Source organism: Pelophylax lessonae (assembly GCF_965119305.1).
Source record: "Pelophylax lessonae genome assembly, chromosome: 2".
Taxonomy (NCBI): domain Eukaryota; kingdom Metazoa; phylum Chordata; class Amphibia; order Anura; family Ranidae; genus Pelophylax; species Pelophylax lessonae.
Window position 1 is genome coordinate 293,212,077 of NC_138769.1, and position 23,315 is coordinate 293,235,391.

Here is a 23,315-nt window from a genome sequence, read left to right on the forward strand (position 1 = left end):
AAACTTGTAAACAAAAAGTGCCAGGAAAGGCTTGGTCTTGAAGACACGGTGGTTAAAAAAAAAAAGGATTTAGGAAAAGAAAAAAAAATTCCAAATAATACACTATGGGTGGGCATTAGGATGAGCCTAATGTCAAAAAATGGGTAAAGAACCGCTTTAAGCTCAATAATGTATACAGCTATTATGTTGAGGAATGCTTATTAGCCAATAGGAAAACGCTCTTACCCAGCAAACAGGAAGTGGTGAGCGGAATGCAGATACACATTTCTACCAGCAACAGGTGTCTACACTGAATTCTGTTAAAAACCTTGCAATACATAAAATGGACAGAGAGGATTCGAGTTTTGTGGAGTAAAAATTTGAAAGCCAGCCAAACAGGAAAGATTTGCGATTAGCCAAGAGACATCTTTCCTGCTCATTGGCTCTAATTTAATGTAATGTATACACACAAAGATAACACACATACAGGTGCAAAGCACTGTATGATCTGCTGCAATACTGCTTGTGTAGCAAATAAATAAATCACATTTTTTTGGTTTATGGTTTTATTCCTTTCCCCATATGTAATACTGTTTTGGAAAAATGAGAGTTTATTTCAAACCAGAATAACACAATCAAGAATACAACTCAGACATGCCTTGACTGCGGCAATCTTGGGCACTTGGGTGCAGCTTCTATGAAAAATTTCTAGATGTGCTAGAAACAAGTCCAAGATGGAAAAAAAAAAAAACGAATCTTGCTGATTCCTATAATAACAAACGGTCAGCATCAGTCCTCATATATCGGAATTCTGCAGTCTTTCTGAAATGTTTAGAGGGATATTATCATAATGGTCTATGAATTTGCTCAGTTCTTGCACACAACGTCCAGCAATGTCCTGCAGAGTAGACCGTAAAGCATTTGACACAGCAACCTCAAGAGATGGGTCTTTTTTTAGTAAGGTGCTGGCAACATATGCAAATGTCCTGCAATCTTGGGAAAATGCCTAAAAAAGGAAAAAACAAAAAAAAAAAAAAAAACTGTAGTTATGCACTTTTATTTGTCTCTTTTACATGTTGACATTCTAAATTGGTTTACAGGGATATTGTCCACGTGATCCCATTCCAACCCAATATTGCATATGGGGATGGGCAAAGAAGTTATAGTTAGTTTTGACATGTATAACAAATACCTGTGCTAAATATCCTTTCACACTCAGGTGACCGGACCTTTTTTGCAATTTTTCCATAATGTTTTTTTTCCCTTACAACTTTCAGAATTTGTAAAAAGTCCCCCAAACCATGCATTTTCTGAAAGTATAGAACTGGTAGAATAAAAAGGTGTTATTGATTTTTTTATTTTTAGGATCTGCAATAGTTGTGCAAATGTTTATCACAACAATATTTTTGCTAAACGTACAATAACTTAATGCTTCAGTTAAATTTCCACTATAACATAGAACTGTACAAAAATATATTTGTAAGTTTTACAATGTGTCTTTTTGCAAAAATTGTGAAAATCAAAAAGGTAGGCAAAACTTTATTTGTGAGGTTATTGTTTATTTGTGAAAGACCCCCAAACCATACACTTTCTAAAAGTATAGGACCAGTAGAATAAAAAGTTGTGTTTGTACAGCTGTTGTGTCCCCATAGGGTAAATTGGCTGCCTGCACGCAGCTCCAGGCTCCTACAGCTTGCGTAAACAAACTACTCATCACGCTCTATGGGTCAGAGCACAAATATGAATAAGCCTTTAGGCCTCATTCACATGGGCGTACTAAAGCGTATGCCCATGCGAGGGCTATGGTTGACCACACGGGGATACATAGGTGTTCTAGGAATCCTTATGCCGGCTGTCCCATTTGAAAGAAAAAAGCTTTCGATCTAAAAGTGGATATAGCTCAACCCCTACCCACTCATATAAATGTATATGCAAAGATAAAGGACTCAAGCATCTAATGGGCTCCTCATAACTTCATAGAATGAAAAATTGTGAACGATCAAGAGAGAGAGCTAAAACTAAAAGATGTAATGCTGCCCCCTTTTACATAGCAAAAACCCGACCTTTATTTCACAAAACGTTAAAAACATAAATCACATGCCACATTTTAAAACCACTAAGCCTCACCACATCTGCTCCCAATGAGATTCCTTTGAATAGGGATGCACTGAAATGAAAATTCTGGGCCAAAACCGAAAATGCAGGATGGCCTTGGCCGAAAACCGAAACCGAAAATTACTTTTTCCCCCAAAAAAATTTAAAATAGATAGAAGAGGGGCATACACCAAAAACAGGCAGCGACGTACACCTGTCGCTGCCACCCTGTCACAGTATATGTACTGTGATGGGTTGGCAAGAGGTTAATTTAATTACCAATGGTATTTGTATTATGCAGCATGAGGGAGTTAATGTATTGCCACTGCTGGTCACTCATCTATTAGTGACCGACCAGTGGCAGTTAATTAACCCCTTTGTGCTGCATTAGTGCAACCAGTATCAGTGCAACCAGTGTTAATTAACACTGATACTGGTTGCACTAATGCAGCACAAAGGGGTTAATTAACTGCCACTGGTTGGTCACTAATGCATCAGTGACCAACAGTGACAATACATTAACCCATCATGCTGCATAATACAAATACCATTGGTAAGCTACCTCAGCCCCCCATTAAGATGCTGGTGGCTGCTGGCTCCAAAATTTTGCATCTGAATCGCATTTAAATCACATCTGAACAGCTGCTTTAGAAATTTGCAGTGAATACTGAGGGGACATGTGTGAACCTTGCCTAAGTGCCTTGTGAAGATTCGGTTTTTAATTGACCCTGCACTATCTATGCGCGTAGAAGTTCTGCCTCCCACTATGGACCTGCCTGGCATTTTTTTTAAATAAAGTAGATTGACAAAGTTTATTGGCAGCTAAAGCAATAGTGGGGATAAACTTGTGGTACTTTTGAGCACACTACTTTGCAGCACAAGTATGTAAAGAATTGCTGCAAACAAAGTAAACTTGTCGGCAACAAGTGCACACCGAGGCCCCAAAATAAAAAAGGCTCTAGCAAAAAAACATAAAAGGACACATACCTCCCCAAAAATACATGATATCTGATTTGGGGAAGGGGAAGGCAGCCCTTTAGGTGTAGAATCTGACACTGATTTTTTTGTTGCTGCCTGACCCTCCCTCTTGCCGTGGTATTTCCCCTTCATAAGACCAGTTCTCATTCACAGTCACACAGTCCCGCTGAGCTGACAGGGAAGGATCATATAGTTATATCTATAGCGGCCGCTCGCCCCGCCCCCCCCCCCCCCGCCCGGTGTCAGGTCATTTCTCATACACACAGTCAAGCTGAGCTGACAGGGAAGGATCACATAGTTATATCTATAGCGGCCGCTCGCCCCGCCCCCCCGGTGTTAGGTCAGTTCCCTGTCAGCTCAGCGGGACTGTGTGTATGAGAACTGACCTGACACCGGGCGGAGGGGCGGGGCGAGCGGCCGCTATAGATAGAACTATGTGATCCTTCCCTGTCAGCTCAGCGGGACTGTGTGTGAATGAGAAGGATCACATAGTTCTATCTATTAGCGGCCACTCGCCCCGCCCTCCCGCCTGGTATGTACCTCCATTCATGCACAGATCGTAGTAGGGACGTCATTGAGAGGCGGGCGGCCAGGCAGCCAGAGGCGAGACTTTTAAATCCTGCCCTGCGCCCTCCTCCTTCCTCACGGCGGCCATATTAATTTCGGCAATGTTAACCCATTATCGGCCGAAATGGGATAGGCTCATTTTCGGCCGATAATTTCGGTTGACACTTTAAGCTAGATGGGTTTCTCAACATGGATATGCATTATATTCCTTGATACCACATGGTATCCAGGCTATTGAAAGCATATTGAGTATTGAGCTACCAGTGAAAACAAACAGAATGCCTTTCCGATTAAATTATTGGAATTTCTTCTTACCCATAATACATTTCAATTTAACGGCAAGTATTATCGCCAAGCACAGGGCATAGCTATAGGCACCAAGTGTGCCCCAGCTTACACCAATATATATTTGGGAGAATTGGCTTTTTTTCCCGGAGGGACATCGTCGCTGTGCCTGTCCAGGATTTTATCCTGGTACAGGTACAATTGATGATGTCCTGATTTTTTGGACAGGAACCCCTGAGGAAATAGGGGTATTGGTGAACGAATTGGCAGCAAAACCTTTTAACTTAAAGTTTACCAGTGAGTGGCACCGTGAAAGGGTGACATTTCTGGATTTAACAATTGAAATCACTGGCCAACAGACTATAAAAAAAAACACACTTTATAGGAAGTCAACAGCGACCAACAGCTTGTTGCATGCAGATAGCTTTCATCCCCATCCATTGGTTTGGGCCCTTCCAAGGGGCCAATACCTTAGGGCCCAGGGAGAAATTGCTTGGATCCAGTGGATTTCAAACTAGAGACAAGGGAATTAAGAAGTAGATTCCACAATAGGGGATACAAAGACAGATGGCCCAACAGGGCCTACAAATGGGCTAGTGAGACCGATAAGAAGGAACTGCTGTTTAAATCTTAAAGGACGGCACAGGGGGAAGACAGGGAGGTCCCCTTACGTTTACAATATATGGAGTTAGCAAATAAAGTGAGGGAAACATGTGAGAGACATTGGTCCTTGTTGACCAATGATCCGATAATAAAGTTATTCCCAGTTGTCCAAGAATTGTATATAGAAAGGCCAGTTAACTAAGTGATTTGCTGGTAATCAGCGATATACAGTGTAAACCCCCTATTAGACAAAGGAGTGTAGGAATAAGAAAGTGCAGATTGTGTAATTTCTGTTCACACATGATAGAGGGCGAAAGGTTAGTGTTGCCGACGGGAAGGACGCTCAGGTGCAATGAACAAATGATATGTGACACTATGGGAGTAGTATATGTCATCTTATGCACCTGTGGGTCCTTCTACGTTGGGAAGACCATCCAGACGATCCGCAAAGGATTGCCAGATCATATTTATGAGATTGAAACAAACCATCTGAAGGCTCCAATTGCAAGCCATGTGAGTTTACAACACAATAGGGATCTGAGCAGTTTAAGTTGTTTGGTGATTGAAGTGGTCCCGAATAAGAGAGGAGGTGACTTTGACTGCCTTGTTTTACAACATGAAGCGAGATGGATTTGAGAATTAGAAGCAACAAAACCTCCGGGCATCAATAATAGTTTGAGCTTCATTCACTTTTTTGCCTTAAACTCCCTGGCGGTATTCCCGACTTTCAGTACCAAAAGCGGTAACCCCGAGCCACACTCGGGATTACCCCGCAATGTTACTCACCTTCCCTGTGCTCCCCCGCCGTCCTCCTCATCATCCTGACAGTCTCTACCCGCTCTGTGCATGGCCGATTGCTGGTTCCCTCCTGCGAGCGTTGCGACGCAGGTGGGTGGAACCGGTGGCAAATTCAAACGGATCACACTGTATCATGCCATTTCAACACAGGATTGCACCTGGTGACTTTTCCAGTGCCCTGCCTGTGCTTTTCCAGTGGTTTGTGCCTGGAAAATTTGAATGACCATGGCGTCCAAAAAGCGTTCTTTTTACGCAAAAGCGCTTTTAGACGAACTAGAAAACAGCGACAGCGAAACTGAGTTACTTGAAGAACTGAGCAATAGCGATTCGTGGGAAAATTCGTCATCAGGTATGGAAAGTGACGATAGCGACGATTCTGATGTCTCTTTCTGGCACATAGATTGTTGAATTTGGGAAGTATATCAGAATTTCCAACGGAGCTATGTGCCAGAAAGGGACATCAGAATCGTCGCTGTCGTCACTTTCCGTACCGGATGATGAATTTTCCCACGAACCGCTATCGCCCAGTTCTTCAAGTAACTCGGTTTTGCTGTCGCTGTTTTCCAGTTCGTCTAAAAGAACTTTTGCGCAAAAAGAACGCTTTTTGGACGCCATGGTCGTTCTCAATTTTCCAGGCACAAAGAACTGGAAAAGCACAAGCTGGGCACTGGAAAGTCACCAGGTGCAATCCTGTGGTGAAATGCCATGATACAGTGTAATCCGTTAGGATCACAACTTTGTATCATGTCATTTAGTGTACTTATTTTTTAAATTGCCGTCGGTTCCACCCCCCTGCGTCGCAATGCTCGCAGGGAAGGGAATTGGAAGACAGGTGCCGGCATCGGCCAAGCACACAGCGGGAGGACAGCGGGGGAGGACGGCGGGGCATCGCAGGGGAAGGTGAGTTTTAAAATGTAAAACAACACACTTCCATGCAAAAGAATGTACCGCTTTTAGCACAGAAATCTGTACATAATCAGACCGCCAGTGAGGTTAAAGGAGGGGTGATGTGTTTTTTTTTTTTTTTTGTATATAGAAAGAGATGGCAAATTTACAGAGTAAGATACTACAAATATTGTTTTGATGTGACACCCGGCGAAACTGGTCAAGCTGCATTCCTGAGCCAATCCACCTGCTCCAAAATTGCCATTCTGAGTTCCAGAAGCTTGTGAATCGGGGAGTCTCCCAGAAATGATGATCGATAGGAGGACACTTGAGGTCACATACTCTGATACTGATAAGTACCAAGTGCTACACAAGATGTTTATTTGTATGAGTACCCTTAGACATGGGGAATATTCACCAACAATCTGCATGGATGTATGAAATTTGGCTCAGCGTTTAAACACAAATATTGCTAGGATATGGGACTTGGACCTATTCACTGTACCCGTGTATAAGGACATACACAATCAGAGTATACCCCAATACGTTTTCCTTTATACTCTCAAAAGGCTGTTTGATACAGTGAATACATACATCACTGTGTCCCTGTGAACTCTTTCTATAGTTCCTGTGAGGGAAGGACTACACTACATGTACTACATTCATCCATGAGCTCCTCTGGACCAGGAGCACAAGTCAGATTCTTGGGATAAGATTGCACCAGTTCGAGGAAGGTGGGGAGTTTAACATATCCCTATTGGGGAACTTCTTATATGTACAGTTTACCTCCTCTGGACCACAGGTATTCCAACTACAGTTCACAAGCTACCAATCCTTTTTTCTTTTGTGTTACTTTGTAATGGATTAACCAACATGATTGGACTTTGTACATTTACAGTACTTACCAGAATGACCAATCCTCCCCTATAGTTTCATTGTAGGGGCAGGGACATAAGGCATGCATACCAGTGTAGAAATAAATGATCATTTTCATTACAAGTGGTTTATTTAAGGAAGAACTGTATATAAATTAACAATGATGAAGACCTGCCTTTTTCTCTAGAATTTATACAAGTCTATTACTCTACAGCTGCCAATTGGATGGACTTCCATTTCTTCTATATTATAGGGGTGGCCACCCTCTACAACTAGTAAGATATACCATTTAGGAAGGATCATCCATGTTGAGAAACCAATCTAGCTTATCTCAAGTGTCACAGGAATCTCTATGAGTCCACCATTGGGAGCAGATGTGGTGGGGCTTAGTGTTTTTAAATGTGTCATGTGATTTATGTTTTTAACGTTTTGTGCAATAAAGGTCGATTATTTGCTATGTATATGGGGACAGCATTACATCTTTTAGTTTTCTCTCTCTCTCATGATCTCTTGATAGTTCCCAATTTTCCTTATTCTATGAAGATATGAGGACCCCATTAGATGCTAGTGCCCATGAGTTGAAGTGAATATGAACATATAGCAGAGTGGGAAATGCAGTGGACATATGGCATATTGACCTGGCCCGCTGTAGGCCCATATGTCATACAGACCTTGCAGCAAAAGAGTTAAAGGTTTACTTTGCTCCTTCCCTCACTACTGTACTCACCTTTTAACAATATCCTGCCAATCCATTTAGATCCAAGACTGGAGAAAGAAAGCCTGGTATATGCTCCCAACCAATTTGTCAGAGCCTAAACCGGGCTGGCTCTTTTTGACAGTGCAGAACTAAGCATGTATTAGCACCATCACGAGAGAGGGTAATTAAATCACTTGCTCACAAACACCTAGAAGGTGCCAGGTTTTTTCACTAGGGATGCATCAATACCAGTTTTAAGACCAAGTACCGATACTTTTTCTCAAGTGTTTGCGAATACAAGTGACCGATACTTATTTTTATTGTCATGCGACGGTTTTTTATGGCTCGTTCACACCATACATGCACGAAAACTGATGGGAAAAATGCACAGATTTCACTTGCAGAAACATCAGTTTTCATGCGTGTTTCAGTGAGTTTTTACAGCCTGTTCAAATTAGTGTGGGCTGACCGCAGTAAGACTTGACAAAGAGAACCCAAAAATATGTCAGCGCTTCATTGTATGCAAAAGCTGCGTGCATATTTTTTGTGGATATACAAAAAAACATCCTAACATAACATAAATCAGAAAATTGTAGCGCTTACAAAATATATAGTAACATAAGGATATTACACCCGTGCACAAATAACATATCCAACTATGTAAAGTAAATGGAATGAAATAAAATAGTGGTATATATGTCCGGTGATAAGGTAATCCTGGAAATATTGAAACAACCCTTCACCACAATAATGGATCCACCCATTGTGTTGCCTCCACCTCAGATAGCAATGTAAACTCACCAGATTATATTGCGGTCTATGAAATAGAACAGAAAAATGCGCTCATTACTGGAATGTCACCTTTTTCAGGGAAAAGATTGATCCATCCGTCAAACATCCAACAAAATATTTTTCTCTCTCCTTTAAAACTATGCTTAGTCCCAAGGAATTCAACACTCCCAAGCAAAGAGAATCACCAACCACAAAAGGAAAAACTCTTATAGTGTAGTATTTATTGGTGATAGCAGATAATTAAAAAAAAAATTAATTGAAAAAAAAAAAGAAAAAAAGGGAGTACTGTACAATTTAAGTCTAGTCCAGGTGCAATTTCTAATCTTATACACTACAATTTTTTATTGGAATGGGCATTTCAGAAAATATATAACGTATAATGTAATTTGTCTAGTAAAAAAAATGCTGATTTTTACATGTATGAGCGAAGTGCCAGAAATGGCTTGGGCAGCTAGTAGTACAAAAAAAACATTGTAGACATGATAGAAGTTTATGTTGTACATTATTTTTCTTTGAAGAATTCCTGCTGGCCATTACAAACAAACTTGAGCTGTGCAGTCATTACAGTCCAAGAGACACATGACTGATGGAGAGATTTTGGGACTCCAAATTAGATATAAATCCATACAGGTCAAAGGCTGTATCCTATGAGACAATGAATGGATAATGGGTTGCATGTATCATTAGACATTGTTCACAATGTGGATACTTGGGGATTGCAGGATTCTAAAACTGGATTATTGGTTCCTCAATCCATTACAGAATTGCAGTAGACCAACTGCATTCATACCCTGTCTGCATATAATTAATCATTATTCCCTTACCTATTTCCAATGAAAATAAACAGCTATTAACAAAAGTCCTGCATTTATAGCTCCAGTTCCCCCTAGAGATCACTCTGATCTTCAGTAGGGGGCTGTAGACTGTGTAGGGGGGGGCTGACAAAAATGATCATTAACCACTGATCAAATCCTGTCAAACGTTAAGTACAATCTACTTGTTCAGGAAGAGAAAAGATCTATCCCACCTGGACCTGACTAAAGGGCAATAAGCTATTATGGCAACAGGGGACACTGCGCTTAACTCTAAATGCTGTGTATAATGCTTTCCCCTGCACTACAGTGACCATTATATGAACAAAACAGGATTCTTGGGACTTTTCCTTTTTTGCCCTTATATTCTATCTGTTTCATATTCTGTATGTTTAATGCTTTGTTTTACATCCTTTTGTGTTTAAAATAATCTATATTTTGTTTGGATATATGGTATGCCTAAATCTGATTGTATGTAGTCTACCTGTCTCTTGTCCAGCAAGTATCAGCAACAACCAGCATATAGATTCACAATCCTTTGTCACATTGTACAGCACAGAAGATGACAGCAGTCACATACATTGCAGCACAACAAAAAACTGGATTTTTGACTTACCGTAAAATTATTTTCTCTAAAGTTCATTGACAGACACAGTTCCATATTCTTGACCATTGGGTTATGCTGCCCCCTACAGGAGTAGGACACTAGGCAGGAAAAAAAACTTTACCACGCCTATGGGGCAGTCCCTGCAGGAATACACCCACACACTCTGCTATAGCTTTCAGTTTTGTTGCAAGCAATGTTTAGAAGAAAAAAACCAAGCCCACTCATAATTAGAGGGGCGGGTGTTGCGTCTGTCAATGAACTTCAGAGAAAAGGATTTTACGGTAAGTCAAAAATCCAGTTTTCTCTATCGTTCATTGACAGACGCAGCTCCATATTCTTCTTGACCATCGGGACATCCCAAAGCAGTATTTGCATGAGGGGTGGGAAAAAACGCAGAGAATGAACTTAATTCCCCAAAGGCTAAACTTAGCCAACCAGGTAACATGGAACAACTGGAGCTCACCTAGAAACAACATACACCCTCAAAGAGAATATTTTCTCTTTTAGACAGCAGCCTGCAAAACCTTGCGGCTAAAAGAGGCATCCGAGGACACCAACACATCTACCTTGTAGAATTTTGTGAATGTGTGCACAGACGACCAAGTTGCCTGCCGCCTTGCAAACTTGCATAACTGACGTCTGATGGCGAAAAACTCAAGAGGCACTCAGTAACCTAGTGGAATGCGCCTTAACAGGGAAAGGTGGAACCTGACCCTTCAGTGAATAAGCCAATCCCTTTCGAGGTCCTTCAGTGAGGAAAAAGAGTCTGATTTCCTGAAAGATTCAGTAGCCGCCAGGTAAACTCTAATCGCCCGATGCACATCCAGAGAATGCAAAGCAATTTCCTTGGGATGCTTGGGCTTAGGACAGAGCGAAGGCAGCACAATGTCTACATTCAGATGAAAATCAGAAACCACCTTAGGAAGAAACGACTGATTAGGTCGAAGTACCACTTTATCTCTGTGGACCACCAGATAAGGTGAACGGCAGGACAGCACCGCCAAATTCAGATACTCTGCAGGGTAGAAGTAATAGCCACCAAAAAGGCAGAGGGATCTTCCCTAATGTTCTCAAAAGGAGGTGTTTGAAGAACAGACAATACCAAATTAAGATCCCACGGAGGCAACAGGAATCGCCTCGGAGGGGACATATGGTGAACACCTTGTATAAAGGTGCGAATCAAGGCATGCGTACCTAAAGGACGTTGGAAAAATACAGCCAAAGCCGACACTTGGCCTTTGATAATGCCCAAAGCCAACCGCTGTTCAACCCTTTTTTGAAGAAAGGTTAAAACCCTAGCCACCGAAAAAAGGCGAGGATGCACCTACAGCGATTCGCAACATGAGATGTATGATTTCCACGTACGATGATAGATCTTCCTTGAAGTAGACTTTCTTGCCTTCAACAGAGTCAGAATCACCGATTCAGAAAGACCTCTATCCTTCCACACCTGGCTTTCAACAGCCACGCCATTAAAGCCAGCAACTGTAAAGCAGCATGGGAGATCGACCCCTGTGACAGCAGATCCGCCCTGAGAGGAAGTCTCCAAGGAGCATTGGTGACCAATCTTACCAGATCTGCGTACCAAGACTGGCGAGGCCAGTCTGGGGACACTACAATGATCAGAATCCCTTCCACCTCTATTCTGCGCAGAAGCCTCAGCAGGAGTTTCAGCAGAGGGAACGCATAGATCAGGCAATTTTGACACCAAAGAGCTACCAGTGCGTCTGTGGCATTGGCCAGAGGATATCGCGACCTGGCTACAAACCTTTGAACCTTCTTGTTGAGTCGAGAAGCAAACCGGTCGACATCGGGTGTGCCCCACTGGACACACAGGAGGAGAAACACCTCTGGATGCAGGGACCACTCCATCAGATCTAACACCTGACGACTGTTTTCCACACCTGGGATGTGCACTGCAGAAAGGGCTGGAACAAACTTTTTCACCCATTCCAGGATCAGGGCCACCTTCTGGGCCGCAAGACACTCTTGGTGCTCCCTTGATAATTGATGTAAGCCACGACCGTGGCATTATCTGATTGAATCCAGACTGGACAACCCTGTAAACGGTTTGTCCAGTGACTCAGGCAAAGCTTTATCGCTCTGAGTTCCAGAATACTGATCGGAAGTCTGGACCAGGACCCTTGGACGCACAGCCTCCCCAGCACTCCCCAGGCCAGGCTGGCGTCTGTGGTTACCATAGTCTAATACAATGGGAGGAAGGACTTACCCTGACATAGTGCTAACAAGTGAAGCCACCATAGAAGAGCAGTCTTTGCGTTGTGACACAACCGAATCACTGTCCGAGGACTTTGGATATTTGTTCCATTTGACAAGAATTTCCCTTTGTAAGGGTCTCGTGTGTAACTGAGCAAATGGAACTGCCTCAAACGTTGACACCATCAGACCCAAGGCCCGCATGCAAGTCCGCAGAGAGGACAAATTGCTGGATAAGAGGAAACGAATCGCCGCTGCAACTTTTGCAGCTTGTCCGGGGGAAGAAAAACCCTTGTCGAAACGGAGTCCAGAGTCAGGCCCAGATAATCCAGTTTTAAGGATGGTACCAGGGCAGATTTTTTTAAATTGATGTTCCAACCAAACTCTTCCATAGTTCTGTGCAGAGAGAAAAAAATGATTGACACAGGAACAGGAATGTGCTAGAGTCACCCTAGCTTCTCCCCTGCTGTCCAGCGATCGTGGACTCCAAGAAAATGGCTGCCCCATGCATTCCTATGGGGGAACTACCAAAACATGGCTGCCCATGCATTACAATGAGAAACTTTTACATTGATGAAGAGCAAAAACTACAGCAAAATGGTGGCCCCCACGGTGCACCATGCACTCTCCAGGACCCCCCGGGGGGGCATTAGACAGTGGCATCGAGGGCTCCCCAGGATAAACATCCCCCCCGCAGAACCGCCGCAGAGGCGACAATATATCCGCCCCCCTGAGGTAGGAACCTGCTTGTGGGGGGGGGGGGGAGCCTAAGGGGGGGCCTGGTATCACCGAGAGGCCAGGGGAACCGAGGGATACCCGAGGGCCCGACTTTCCCAGGGAGAGGGCCCACGTCCACCCCGAGACCGCCAGAGAAAAGGGGGGACACTTACTCACCATACCCAACAGCATCAGGTGGGCACCACTCCAAACAGACCACCTCTTCCCCTGGGGTGGTGGTGCTGACGGCCAGGGGGGAGGCTGCGACTCAGGGCATCCCAGGTCATGTCCGTCCCCACAAGGCGTTTCACTCGCAGGCCAGCCCCCGTCCATGTGGGCTCTGTCGTGGCGGGGCCTAGTGCTGGACTATAACCTGTGCACGCTTGCTGGCCAGGCTGGGAGACCCTAAAGATCTAGCATATCCAGTCCGAAACACAGCCAGCTGTTGCTTGTAGTTCTCTCAGGAACAACTAACTAAAAAAATAAAGTCTTACAAAAAGAAAAAAAAAAAAAAAAAAGCTAAGACCAAAGTCCCAGCAGGAAACTAGGTCCTACTCCTAAACCAGGCAGAAACAACTGAAGGCTATAGCAGAGTGTGTGAGAGTGTATGCCTGCAGGGACTGCCCCATAGGCGTAGTAAAGTATTTTCCTGCCTAGTGTCCTATTCCTATAGGGGCAGCATAACCCAATGGTCAAGAAGAATATGGAGCTGCGTCTGTCAATGAACGATAGAGAAACAACTAATTAAGTATGAACCCTTTCAAAAAGGTTAATGTGTTGTTTTGCTCCTTTATTGGCCATCCTCCCACTCCTGTTGTGGACTCTGGCACTTACAGGAACCAGAGGGTCAAGGTGGCCTGGTTCTACCTGATATTTGCAAGTATTTTTTGGCAAATGAAATGGTCATTGCTCAGAAATGGTTGATGGAGGGGGGATGGTGATGCTGCTATAGTACTGAAAACACTCTAACAGGATCTTATGAAGGCTTAATATATCTGCTCTATAGGGGATCTCCGACACCTCATTGAGTCACTGGCTTAGTTAAACGCACCATAAAAACATGGGGTCAGGTTTACAAAATCCTGTACCAGAGGGGACCTGGAGTTTTCACCCTATTCCCCAATGTGGCTGAACCCACGGCTTCCCCATTTTCTGAAACTGCTAGATCCAGCAATATGGGCAAATAGGTGGGATTAAAACAAGTGGGGATGCGACTATGGCAGGTAAACGGCTGAAATTTGAAAATTTAAAGAGTAAATACGCACTCACTAACTGAATATTTTGGGTATTTACAACTGTGTTCAGCTCAGTGGAGGCTGGTGCTTTTTTTTGTGGGGGGGGGGGCACAAAAAGTAAAATGTAATATGTATTGCTTTGCTTGAAAAAACACGGTGACTTTGAGGTCATGGCACAGGTGATGGTATAGGCATGGCACAGGTCATGGTACAGGCAATGGCACAGGTCATGGTACAGGAGATGGTATAGGCATGGCACAGGTGATGGTAAGGGCATAGCACAGGTGATGGTATAGGCATGGCACAGATATGGTACAGGCATGGCACTGGTCATGGTACAGGCATGTCACAGATCATGGTACAGGAGATGGTATATGCCCCCTTTCAATGCAGAGACCAGCGTACATGCCCCCTTTCAATGCAGTGATCAGCGTACATGCCCCCTTTCAATGCAGAGAGCAGCGTACATGCCCCCTTCAATGCAGAGACCAGCGTAGATGCCCCCTTCAATGAAGTGACCAGCGTACATGCCCCCTTCAATGCAGAGATCAGCGTGTGTGCCCCCTTCAATGGAATGAACACTGTGCTGTGCCCCCTTCAATGCATAGTTCAGCGTGCGTGCCCCATTCAATGCAATGAACACTGTGCCGTGCCCCCTTCAATGCAGAGTTCAGCGTGCGTGCCCCCTTCAATGCAATGAACGCTGTGCCCCCTTCAATGCAATGAACACTGTGCTGTGCCCCCTTCAATGCAATGAACACTGTGTGGTGCCCCCACAATGCAGAGTTCAGCACGCGTGCCCCCTTCAATGCAATGAACACTGTGCTGTGCCCCCACAATGCAGAGCTCAGCGTGTGTGCCCCCTTCAATGCAACGAACACTGTGCTGTGCCCCCACAATGCAGAGTTCAGCGTGCGTGCTTCCTTCAATGCAACTGTGCTGTGCCCCCTTCAATGCAATGAACACTGTGCTGTGCCCCCACAATGCAGAGTTCAGCGTGCGTGCCCCCTTCAATGCAACTGTGCTGTGCCCCCTTCAATGCAATGAACATTGTGCCGTGCCCCCATAAATGCAGAGTTCAGCGTGCATGCCCTCTTCAATGCAGTGTAGTGTGCCACCCCCGAGACTAATGCATTTACCTGGAGCTGGTCCCGAACTCCCGGCGGGCGGCTTCTTCTCACTCCAGCGACGGCTTCTTCTTACTCCGGCGGGCGGCTTCTTCTCACTCCGGCGGGCGGCTTCTTCTCACTCCGGCGGACGGCTTCTTCTCACTCCGGCGGACGGCTTCTTCTCTGGTCCTCCCGCTCCCACCTCCTCCTCGGCCAATGGCATGGGGTTTGCCATGCGGCCAATCAGGAAGCCGGTATTAGACCGGCTTCCTGATTGGCCAGGAGGAGGATCGGTGTGACAATAGCGAATTTTCATACGCTATTGTCACACAATGGGTGGGCTCGGGACGCAGTGCTCTGCACCCCGGGACCACTCTTTCCATCGCCCTATTAGAGCCTCTGGCTCTAATCCGGTGATTGAAAAAAAAAAAACCCCATTGCACTCCATGTGTCTGGCGCCCTGCATGTAGATTAGGAGGGCCGGATGGGGGGGCGGCGCCCCTGCGCCCTCAACACACCAGCCGCCACTGGTCCAGCTTGTGTGTTGTGTGTCACAATTAGTAGCGTGTTTTGATGACTCAGCACTTCCACTTAGAAATGCTTTTATGTTCTGATTGTATGGTTAAACCACTTTCTGTAATCTACCGGGATTGTTGTCCAGGCAGACCTCCTTCCATTGAGCATTAGAGAATGACGTGGGTAGCTGATGTTCCCAGTTTACAGAGGGGTGACTGGGATGTGATGTGAGACTACCTATTTGAGCACCTGGTGTCTGCTAAAGACAGACTATTCCACCACATCACCGTATTTACGTTTCATCTGCTAAATTAGCTGGTATCGATCAGTTTTTTCCTGCAGAAAGATGAAGTTGTACCTTTACCCCGACTGATTTTTTACATACCTTTTGGCCTGATCTTTTAGCTTAACAATTTTGGATTGGAATCACTCAATATATCTTGGAGGTTAAATCTCTCCCTGTTCCCTTGTCCATCCTGGTCTGCCTTTTGGACCTTGTGGAGAGACTTGCTGCCAAGGTGGCACATAGAGCCCTCCTGAGCGTACTTTTGTTCTACGCTCCTATTCCCTTGGAAAAAACTCATGCCCCCAACACTGCTGTTCTGGAAAGGATTGGGGAACTCTGCTTTTCCATTCTATAAGGCCACATATTTGAATCGGGATTGTCCCAAAAAATTGTAAAAGGTTTGATGCAGCAGGGCACCAACAGCTGATACTAAATGGGTAGTCTCCCTTTGTTACTGTAAGATGGTCAGGTTTAGGGCTGAAACAACTCATCGATTGCATTATTTGTTTACATACAAGGAAATACAGTGAAGCACACATACAGCTCAGTACACTGTCCATACATGTCAGAAGACAAGTGTAAACAGTTCACAATTAAATACAAATGTGTTTTTACTGGACTTCCTTGGGTTTAGCTTTAAGAATCTGTCTCACATTTGTGCACCAATCCCAACACCACCTTAAAGCGGAGTTCCACCCGTTTTGGGGTTTATTAAAAGTCAGCAGCTACAAAAAGTGTCCAGCGATGCGGCCAGTGGGGGCCTAGGTTCTCTCCCTCTTCCCCTTGCGGCGCCGGCATCTCTAGTGTGGGAACCTGGCTGTGACAGCTTGCAGCTTCACAGCCAGGTGCGCGTTACGCGTCCTGAGTGGACAGGCAATTTTCTGGGACCTGTAATGTGTCCCAGACGATTGCAGGGAGGGAGGGGGAGAGGAGAACTTCCGCTCTGGCCGCCTAGTGGGAAGTGGGAGTGGGTACCTGTCAAATCTAGGTACCCAATCCCCCCAAAAAATGACATGCCAAATGTGGCAATTCAGGGGGTCAGGAGGCCTTAAAGCAGAAGTTCTACTTTTGGGTGGAACTCTGCTTTATTGGGTTGTTCATTAGGAGAGTTGTTTTATTCTCACAATTGGTTTGGTACCGATCGCTCCGGTCGTACTCCTCTGCTCTGTATAAGAAGGTAGGAGGGGGTGGGGTCCCGTGGGGAGAGTGGAAACACTGCTGGAGAGGGAGAGACCAAGTGTCAGAGTGTGACTTGTGGGAAAATGGCTGGGCAGACAGGAAGATCTTGTCCCCCCAGGGAGGGACCAAATGGACTAGGCGGGCCAGGGTCGGTAGTTCAGGCTGCCCTAACAGGCTCCTATTCGCAGAATGGAATACTGGAAGCAGCCAGTGATGATGGAGAATTCATCTTACAGTGTCTAGATACAACTTTTTAATGATCTCTTTTGACAGACGTCCTGTTACTAGGCAGATTAGACTTTTTTTCTTCTAATCTACCTAGCAAGTACTAACAGCAGCACAGCTAGAGAGAAACTCAAAAGAACAATGTTTTTTTATTTTGAGTTTTTCTCTAGCTGTGCTGCTGTTGCTAAATAATTAGTTTATTTTTATCAGTTTACTTATTTTTTTTTATTTTTCAGACAAGGCCAATCAAAGCCCATCTGTTCCATGTGATTAGCTGTGGCCAATCACAGTTAACCACAATAGTAAACTGAATGAATCAGTTTCATTTAGTAAAAATGGTTGCTTAGATCAGTAAAATTCATGGGTATAAGCCATCATAAAGTGTAAAAATAAAAAATAAATCCTGATCACTTCCCGAGAGTAGGACAGTGGTAACAATGCATTGCTGTGGTTATGGTAACACTGCATTGCTCTGGTCACAGTGTATTAAAACAAATTGTAAAAAAAAATGTAATAAAGAAAAAAAAAAACATTTATATATTGTATTTTTATTTTTTCCACATACTGTCACCAGACTGTCCCTGATCACTGCCACACCAGTTATTTGAGGACGCTGCACTGCACTGGTGAAAAATATATATTTTTTTCAATCTCTTCATTTTCCAAAAAATTATGACAAAAAATTGCAACTTCAAAAAACTCGCCATGCCCCTTACTCAATACTTTGGAGTGTCTACTTTCCAAAAAGGGGGGTAATTTGTACCGTCCTGGCATTTTGGGACCTCAAGAAATTAGATAGGCCGTCAGTACATCAGGATTGATCTATTAATATATATATATATATATTATATATATATATATATATATTAGGGATGCACCGAAATTTCGGCCACCGAAATTATCGGCCGAAAATTTGCCTATCCCATTTCGGCCGATAATGGGTTAAAAATGCAGAAATTAATATGGCCGCCGTGAGAAAGGAGGAGGGCGCAGCGCAAGTTTGAAAAGTCCCGCCTCTGGCCGACCGCCCGCCTCTCAATGATGTCCCTACTACGATCTGTGTATGAATGAACTGAACTGACACCGGGCAGGAGAGCAGCCGCTAATAGACATAACTATGTGATCCTTCACTTCCCTGTCAGCGGGACTGTGTGTGAATGAACTGACCTGACACCGGGCGGGAGGAGCGGCCGCTAATAGCTGTAACTATGTGAGCCTTCACTTCCCTGTCATGCGGGTATCCCCGCCGATAAAGGGGTTAATTAACTGCCACTGGTCGGTCACTAATAGATGAGTGACCAGCAGTGGCAATACATTAACCCCCTCATGCTGCATAATACAAATACCATTGGTAATTAAATTAACCTCTTGCCAACCCATCACAGTACATATACTGTGACAGGGTGGCAGCGACAGGTGTACGTCGCTGCCTGCTTTTGGTGTATGCCCCTCTTCTATCTATTTTAAAAAATTTTGGGGGAAAAAGTCATTTTCGGTTTCGGTTTTCGGCCAAGGGCATCCTGTATTTTCGGTTTCGGCCCAGAATTTTCATTTCGGTGCATACATACATATATACACACATACATATACACATACGTATATACATACACACATATATATATATACACACCATATTTTGTGGACCCTATAACTTTCCTACAGAATAAATAAGCATGGATTTAGGTTATTTTCACCAAACATGTAGCAGAATACAATTTGGCCTACATTTATGAAGAAAGATTATTTGTTTGCAAAATTTTACAGAAACTAAGAAAAACGCTTTTTTTGTTTTACCCAATTTTTTTTTTTTTTTTACTTTATTAAGTAAATAATAAAATACCCAGTAGTGATTGAATACCACCAAAATAAAGCTATATTTGTGTTAAAAAAAAGATAAAAAAATTATATGGGTGCATTGTTGCATTACCACACAAATGTCATACAAAGTTGAAAATTGGCATTGGCAGGGAAGGGGATGGAAGTGCCCCATATGGCTCATGTGAGAATGTGTGAAGTCAGGAAATTCACACGACAGCAACTGAAATATTAAGACTTGTGCCTGACTCTAAATCCGAAAAGTCAGACAGCAAGGGAAGCCGAATTGGGGAGCAAAAATGAATCTTGTGTAAGCAAGCACGTGATTGGTTCTCATCAAAGACACTGTAACATATGTGTCATTCAACTAAAAAAGATGCAAGAGTGTTTTAAAGAAGTGTACAATAAGAAGTGCTCTCCCATCCTATAGCAACAGCCTTAATGAAAGTGAGGTCACTCAACCCTCAACTAATGAAGAGAAACTCACCAACTCGATCTCTTCTTTCTTAGCCAAAATAAATGCTTTTCGTAGTTCCTGCGCAGTATGAGAGAGCCCATAGTTCACAACTGGTTCCGAATGTCTCTTTGTACTGGTGCCAGCTGCCTCTATAGAGTTTGAGGGCATATCTGCCCAACCACCCTAAAAGTAGAAAAGATAATGAAAAAACATCAAACTGTTCTTCTTTCATTGTCCTACATAAACTGATTGTTTTTTTCTATTCCATGTTTTAACTTTGTGCAGGTAGTTATCTTAAACACAAGCATTAACAAAGCCTTTAGAGCCATATAAAACAAAATAGCTTTATTTGTGTTTCCCTATTTCTGTCAATCATGCACCAAATGGTCTTTGTAATCAATCCTACATTTTTTCTGCATCCTTTTCCCAGGAAAAATATGAATTTCTCATGTTTTAATTTGGAAAAAGGGGAGAATATGGTCATGTGATTTTTACTAAAAATAATTTTTTTGTATTTAAAATAGAACTATGGACAAAACTTTTTTTTTTCATTTTGGATAGAACAAGTTAGGGTTATAACCCCTGTCAGATTTATTTCCACCATCTCTGTCCCATTGCAGAGATTTCCCTTCACGTCATGTTCCATAGCCAAACAGGAAGTGAGAGGAAATCTCTTTAAATTAAAGGAATTTCTTGGGGACACCCAGATCACCAGAACTAGTGTCCCCATTGGAAGATTTCCCATCTATTACTTTTCTAGGGACAACCCAAAATTTGGGGTTTTTGTTTACTTTCACCTTTAATGATAATGGTATACAGGACAAATGGAGAGTGTGAATCTCCTTAACGGAGGCACAGACAGCAGTATTAATTGACAGGTGTTCTAATCCCTCTCCACTCAAGTTTTGCCTTTAGTTATACTTTAATAAAACAGTGGAAACCATCACACAATAGCAAGTTTTCCATAGAACAAGGATGCCTTATATGCATGTTTTTTTCTTTTTACAATGTACACAGCAACAAATAACCTCTGAAAACTATTGGTAAATCATTGAGAGAAAGGGGAGTGCAGACAAATTGTGCACAAAAATACTAGGGTGGTACCTTAAGTTTCTTATCACAAAAACTCTAATTATTTTTCCACTATTGTTTTATGCCCACCCAAAAGATGCCAATATTATTGGAAACAGCTGATGCGTTTCCACATTTACTAAAGTGCATGTATTTTTACATTGCAGGTCCTTTAAAACGCACAGCGCGTTTTAAATGCATTGCATGCAGCACATAAGCCATAAACAGCTGGTTGTTAAGGTAGCCATTGGGGTTGGCTCCTTGGGATGGGGCTACTGTTTACATCCCCACTGATTGTTAAGGAAGCTGGCATGGGTGTGTTTTTGGCGCATTTTTGCTGCAGTTCCCATTGACTTCTATGAAAGATGCATCTTTGGTGCGCTTTTTAAAGGAGCACCAAATATGTAGCATGCAGGACTTTTCAAGCCGCAGCACAAACACAGGGCAGCATTGTGAAAAGTCTCAAAGGCTTTAAAGGCAAATTTTTCATGTGCTTTTGTCTGGCTTAAAAGGTGCTTTCCAGCGCAGCAAAAGAGCATCAGTGGGAAAGGGCCCTAACCCATCTATAAATACAAATAAGAACAATGCAAAGTTCAGGGTTTTAAAGTTTATTTACATGAAGAGGATTTCATGTGCATATCTAAAGAGCATTACAGGTGCTGTTTAGCTGTAAGTGTTGTTTAAGGGCAGTAATTAAATATAAAGTTACATTGAAGTAGCATGAACAATGGAACAAACGAATACCAGTAGTGGGATCTCTACAGTTTTATTCATGAAGAACTGGTCTTCATCTTGTCTGCGTATTCTCTTTCCCAAAAAGGTTTCCTCTTGTGTTTCATCCTCAGTATTGCTGAATTCTTGTTTGTCTTCTTTAAATACTGACCTTGTCTGAAAGTCCTAAAGAAATCAGAGGAGTTCAGAACCCTTCAACAACAGGTAAAAGCACCAGTGCTTGCAGGTTAGGCAGGCATCAGTTTTCCTTAAGGCTCCATTAAGACATATGTGCTGTGATAATATGCCATAAAATTTAGGACAACTCAATACACAGCTACACCAGCGCTGCAGCACGATGTGGTGCTCAGCATTACGAAAAAAAAAAAAAAAAAAAAGTTGTGTAAATTGTTTGGTGGTTGAGGTACATAGGTAGCCCATTTCAAATGAATAGATTGCCTTAAAAGTGAAAATCCTTGTTGCTTAAGGTTTCTTATATCACACAGTGGGGGGGAGGAACGCTCCAGAGAGCCCAGTAAAGGCAACGGCAGGAGGGAGTGGGACCCCCTTCCACCACCTGTAAAAGTAATCCACCGGCTAGGATTATTTTTACAATGTGCAGAATCGTCAAACCTAAAAAAACAATACCAGAATCATGACTGTAGCGTCAATACAAGGATGTACATGTACGTACGGCGGTATCGAAGCGCTTACATTCTGGCCATACTGTATATTCTTTATGTTGAGTCTAGACTAACCACTGTGAACAGAATAATGCCCCTTTGCAAATTCGGGCCTATCTGTCAATTTTTCATGCAGCAGTTATCAATCTTTTTGCAGCAATTATACAGTGTATTATGAAAGGTTGGTGAATTTTAAGCCATTTATGATGTGGGCCAGCACCTGCTAGCGTGCAATGTGGGTAGAAATGGAAACCAACCTTAGAGTGGTGATTATCTTCTACTGATTAAAATGAGTTTGGTATGAAAACAAGGGTGGTTAAGTCTTTTGGACAATGAAGACCCAACGCCTATTGAGAGATGTATTTTAAGAGTGCACTAGCGCTTAAACTTACAAGTAGGAAAATAAAGATGAACTCCAATTTAGGGTAGCTTACAAAACAACATTTTCAAGACACACACAGGCACGGTTTTCATAGACCCTGTGTTATAGGCAAATATCTTCAGGTAATTGGACACTGGCAATCTTTAAGAGGACACGCTCACTGAGTGCCTCCAAATTAACCCTACACCACTTAGTGAAATCTCCGTTTTTCAGCAAGCAATCCAGAGTAGCCAAGGAATGAAAGGGAAGGTGGCAGTTGGCCTGTGCCCTGTACTGTACTTCAAAATATGGAATTTACAGGTAAGTGAAAACTGCTTGTATCCCAATTGTGCAGTACAGGACACAGGCCTAGGAAGTATTTATAGACCCTGGGATGTACCCAAGCAATGAGTAAGAAGAGACGGCAACAACAAGGCAAATAGAAACTGTGCCAACAGGCCCAATAAAAAAAAGGGTCAACAGACCCAAATTCAGAGTGCCGATGCAAGAACCTTGAGGCTGAACATTGTATCTAGAAGATTGGATGTTCACCTGGTAAAACTTTGTAAAGCTATGAACAGAAGACAAGGACTAAATTGGCCTAGTGCTGGAAATCCCAGAAAAATTCCCACCGATATTGTGGAGTGAGTGCATAAGCTCACAGAAGATTTATCCTTTTGAGGGTAAGCTCTAGTAATCAGTGATCTTTTCCATTGAGCAATGGTAGACTTTGAAAGCAAAGTCCTGAAAAGAAGACAAA

The 23,315-nt window shown here is 43.2% G+C and overlaps 1 protein-coding gene across 5 annotated transcripts in view; it reads right to left on the bottom strand.

Moving 5' to 3' along the window:
• Nucleotides 1-564: 564 nt before the first annotated feature.
• The window catches only part of LOC309547692 (uncharacterized protein), a 149,967-nt gene continuing 127,216 nt past the window's right edge, over nucleotides 565-23,315 (bottom strand). For 4 of the 5 annotated variants that reach the window (XM_082247615.1, XM_082247618.1, XM_082247617.1 and 1 more), the window contains exons 7-9: nucleotides 21,545-21,697; nucleotides 19,760-19,912; nucleotides 565-985 (exon numbers count right to left, since the gene is read on the bottom strand). In XM_082247615.1, the coding sequence (XP_082103741.1) occupies nucleotides 776-985; nucleotides 19,760-19,912; nucleotides 21,545-21,697 (516 nt within the window). In that variant the 3' untranslated portion in view covers nucleotides 565-775. The remainder of the gene's footprint in view (nucleotides 986-19,759; nucleotides 19,913-21,544; nucleotides 21,698-23,315) is intronic. The other variant, XM_082247619.1, reaches the window with a different exon arrangement.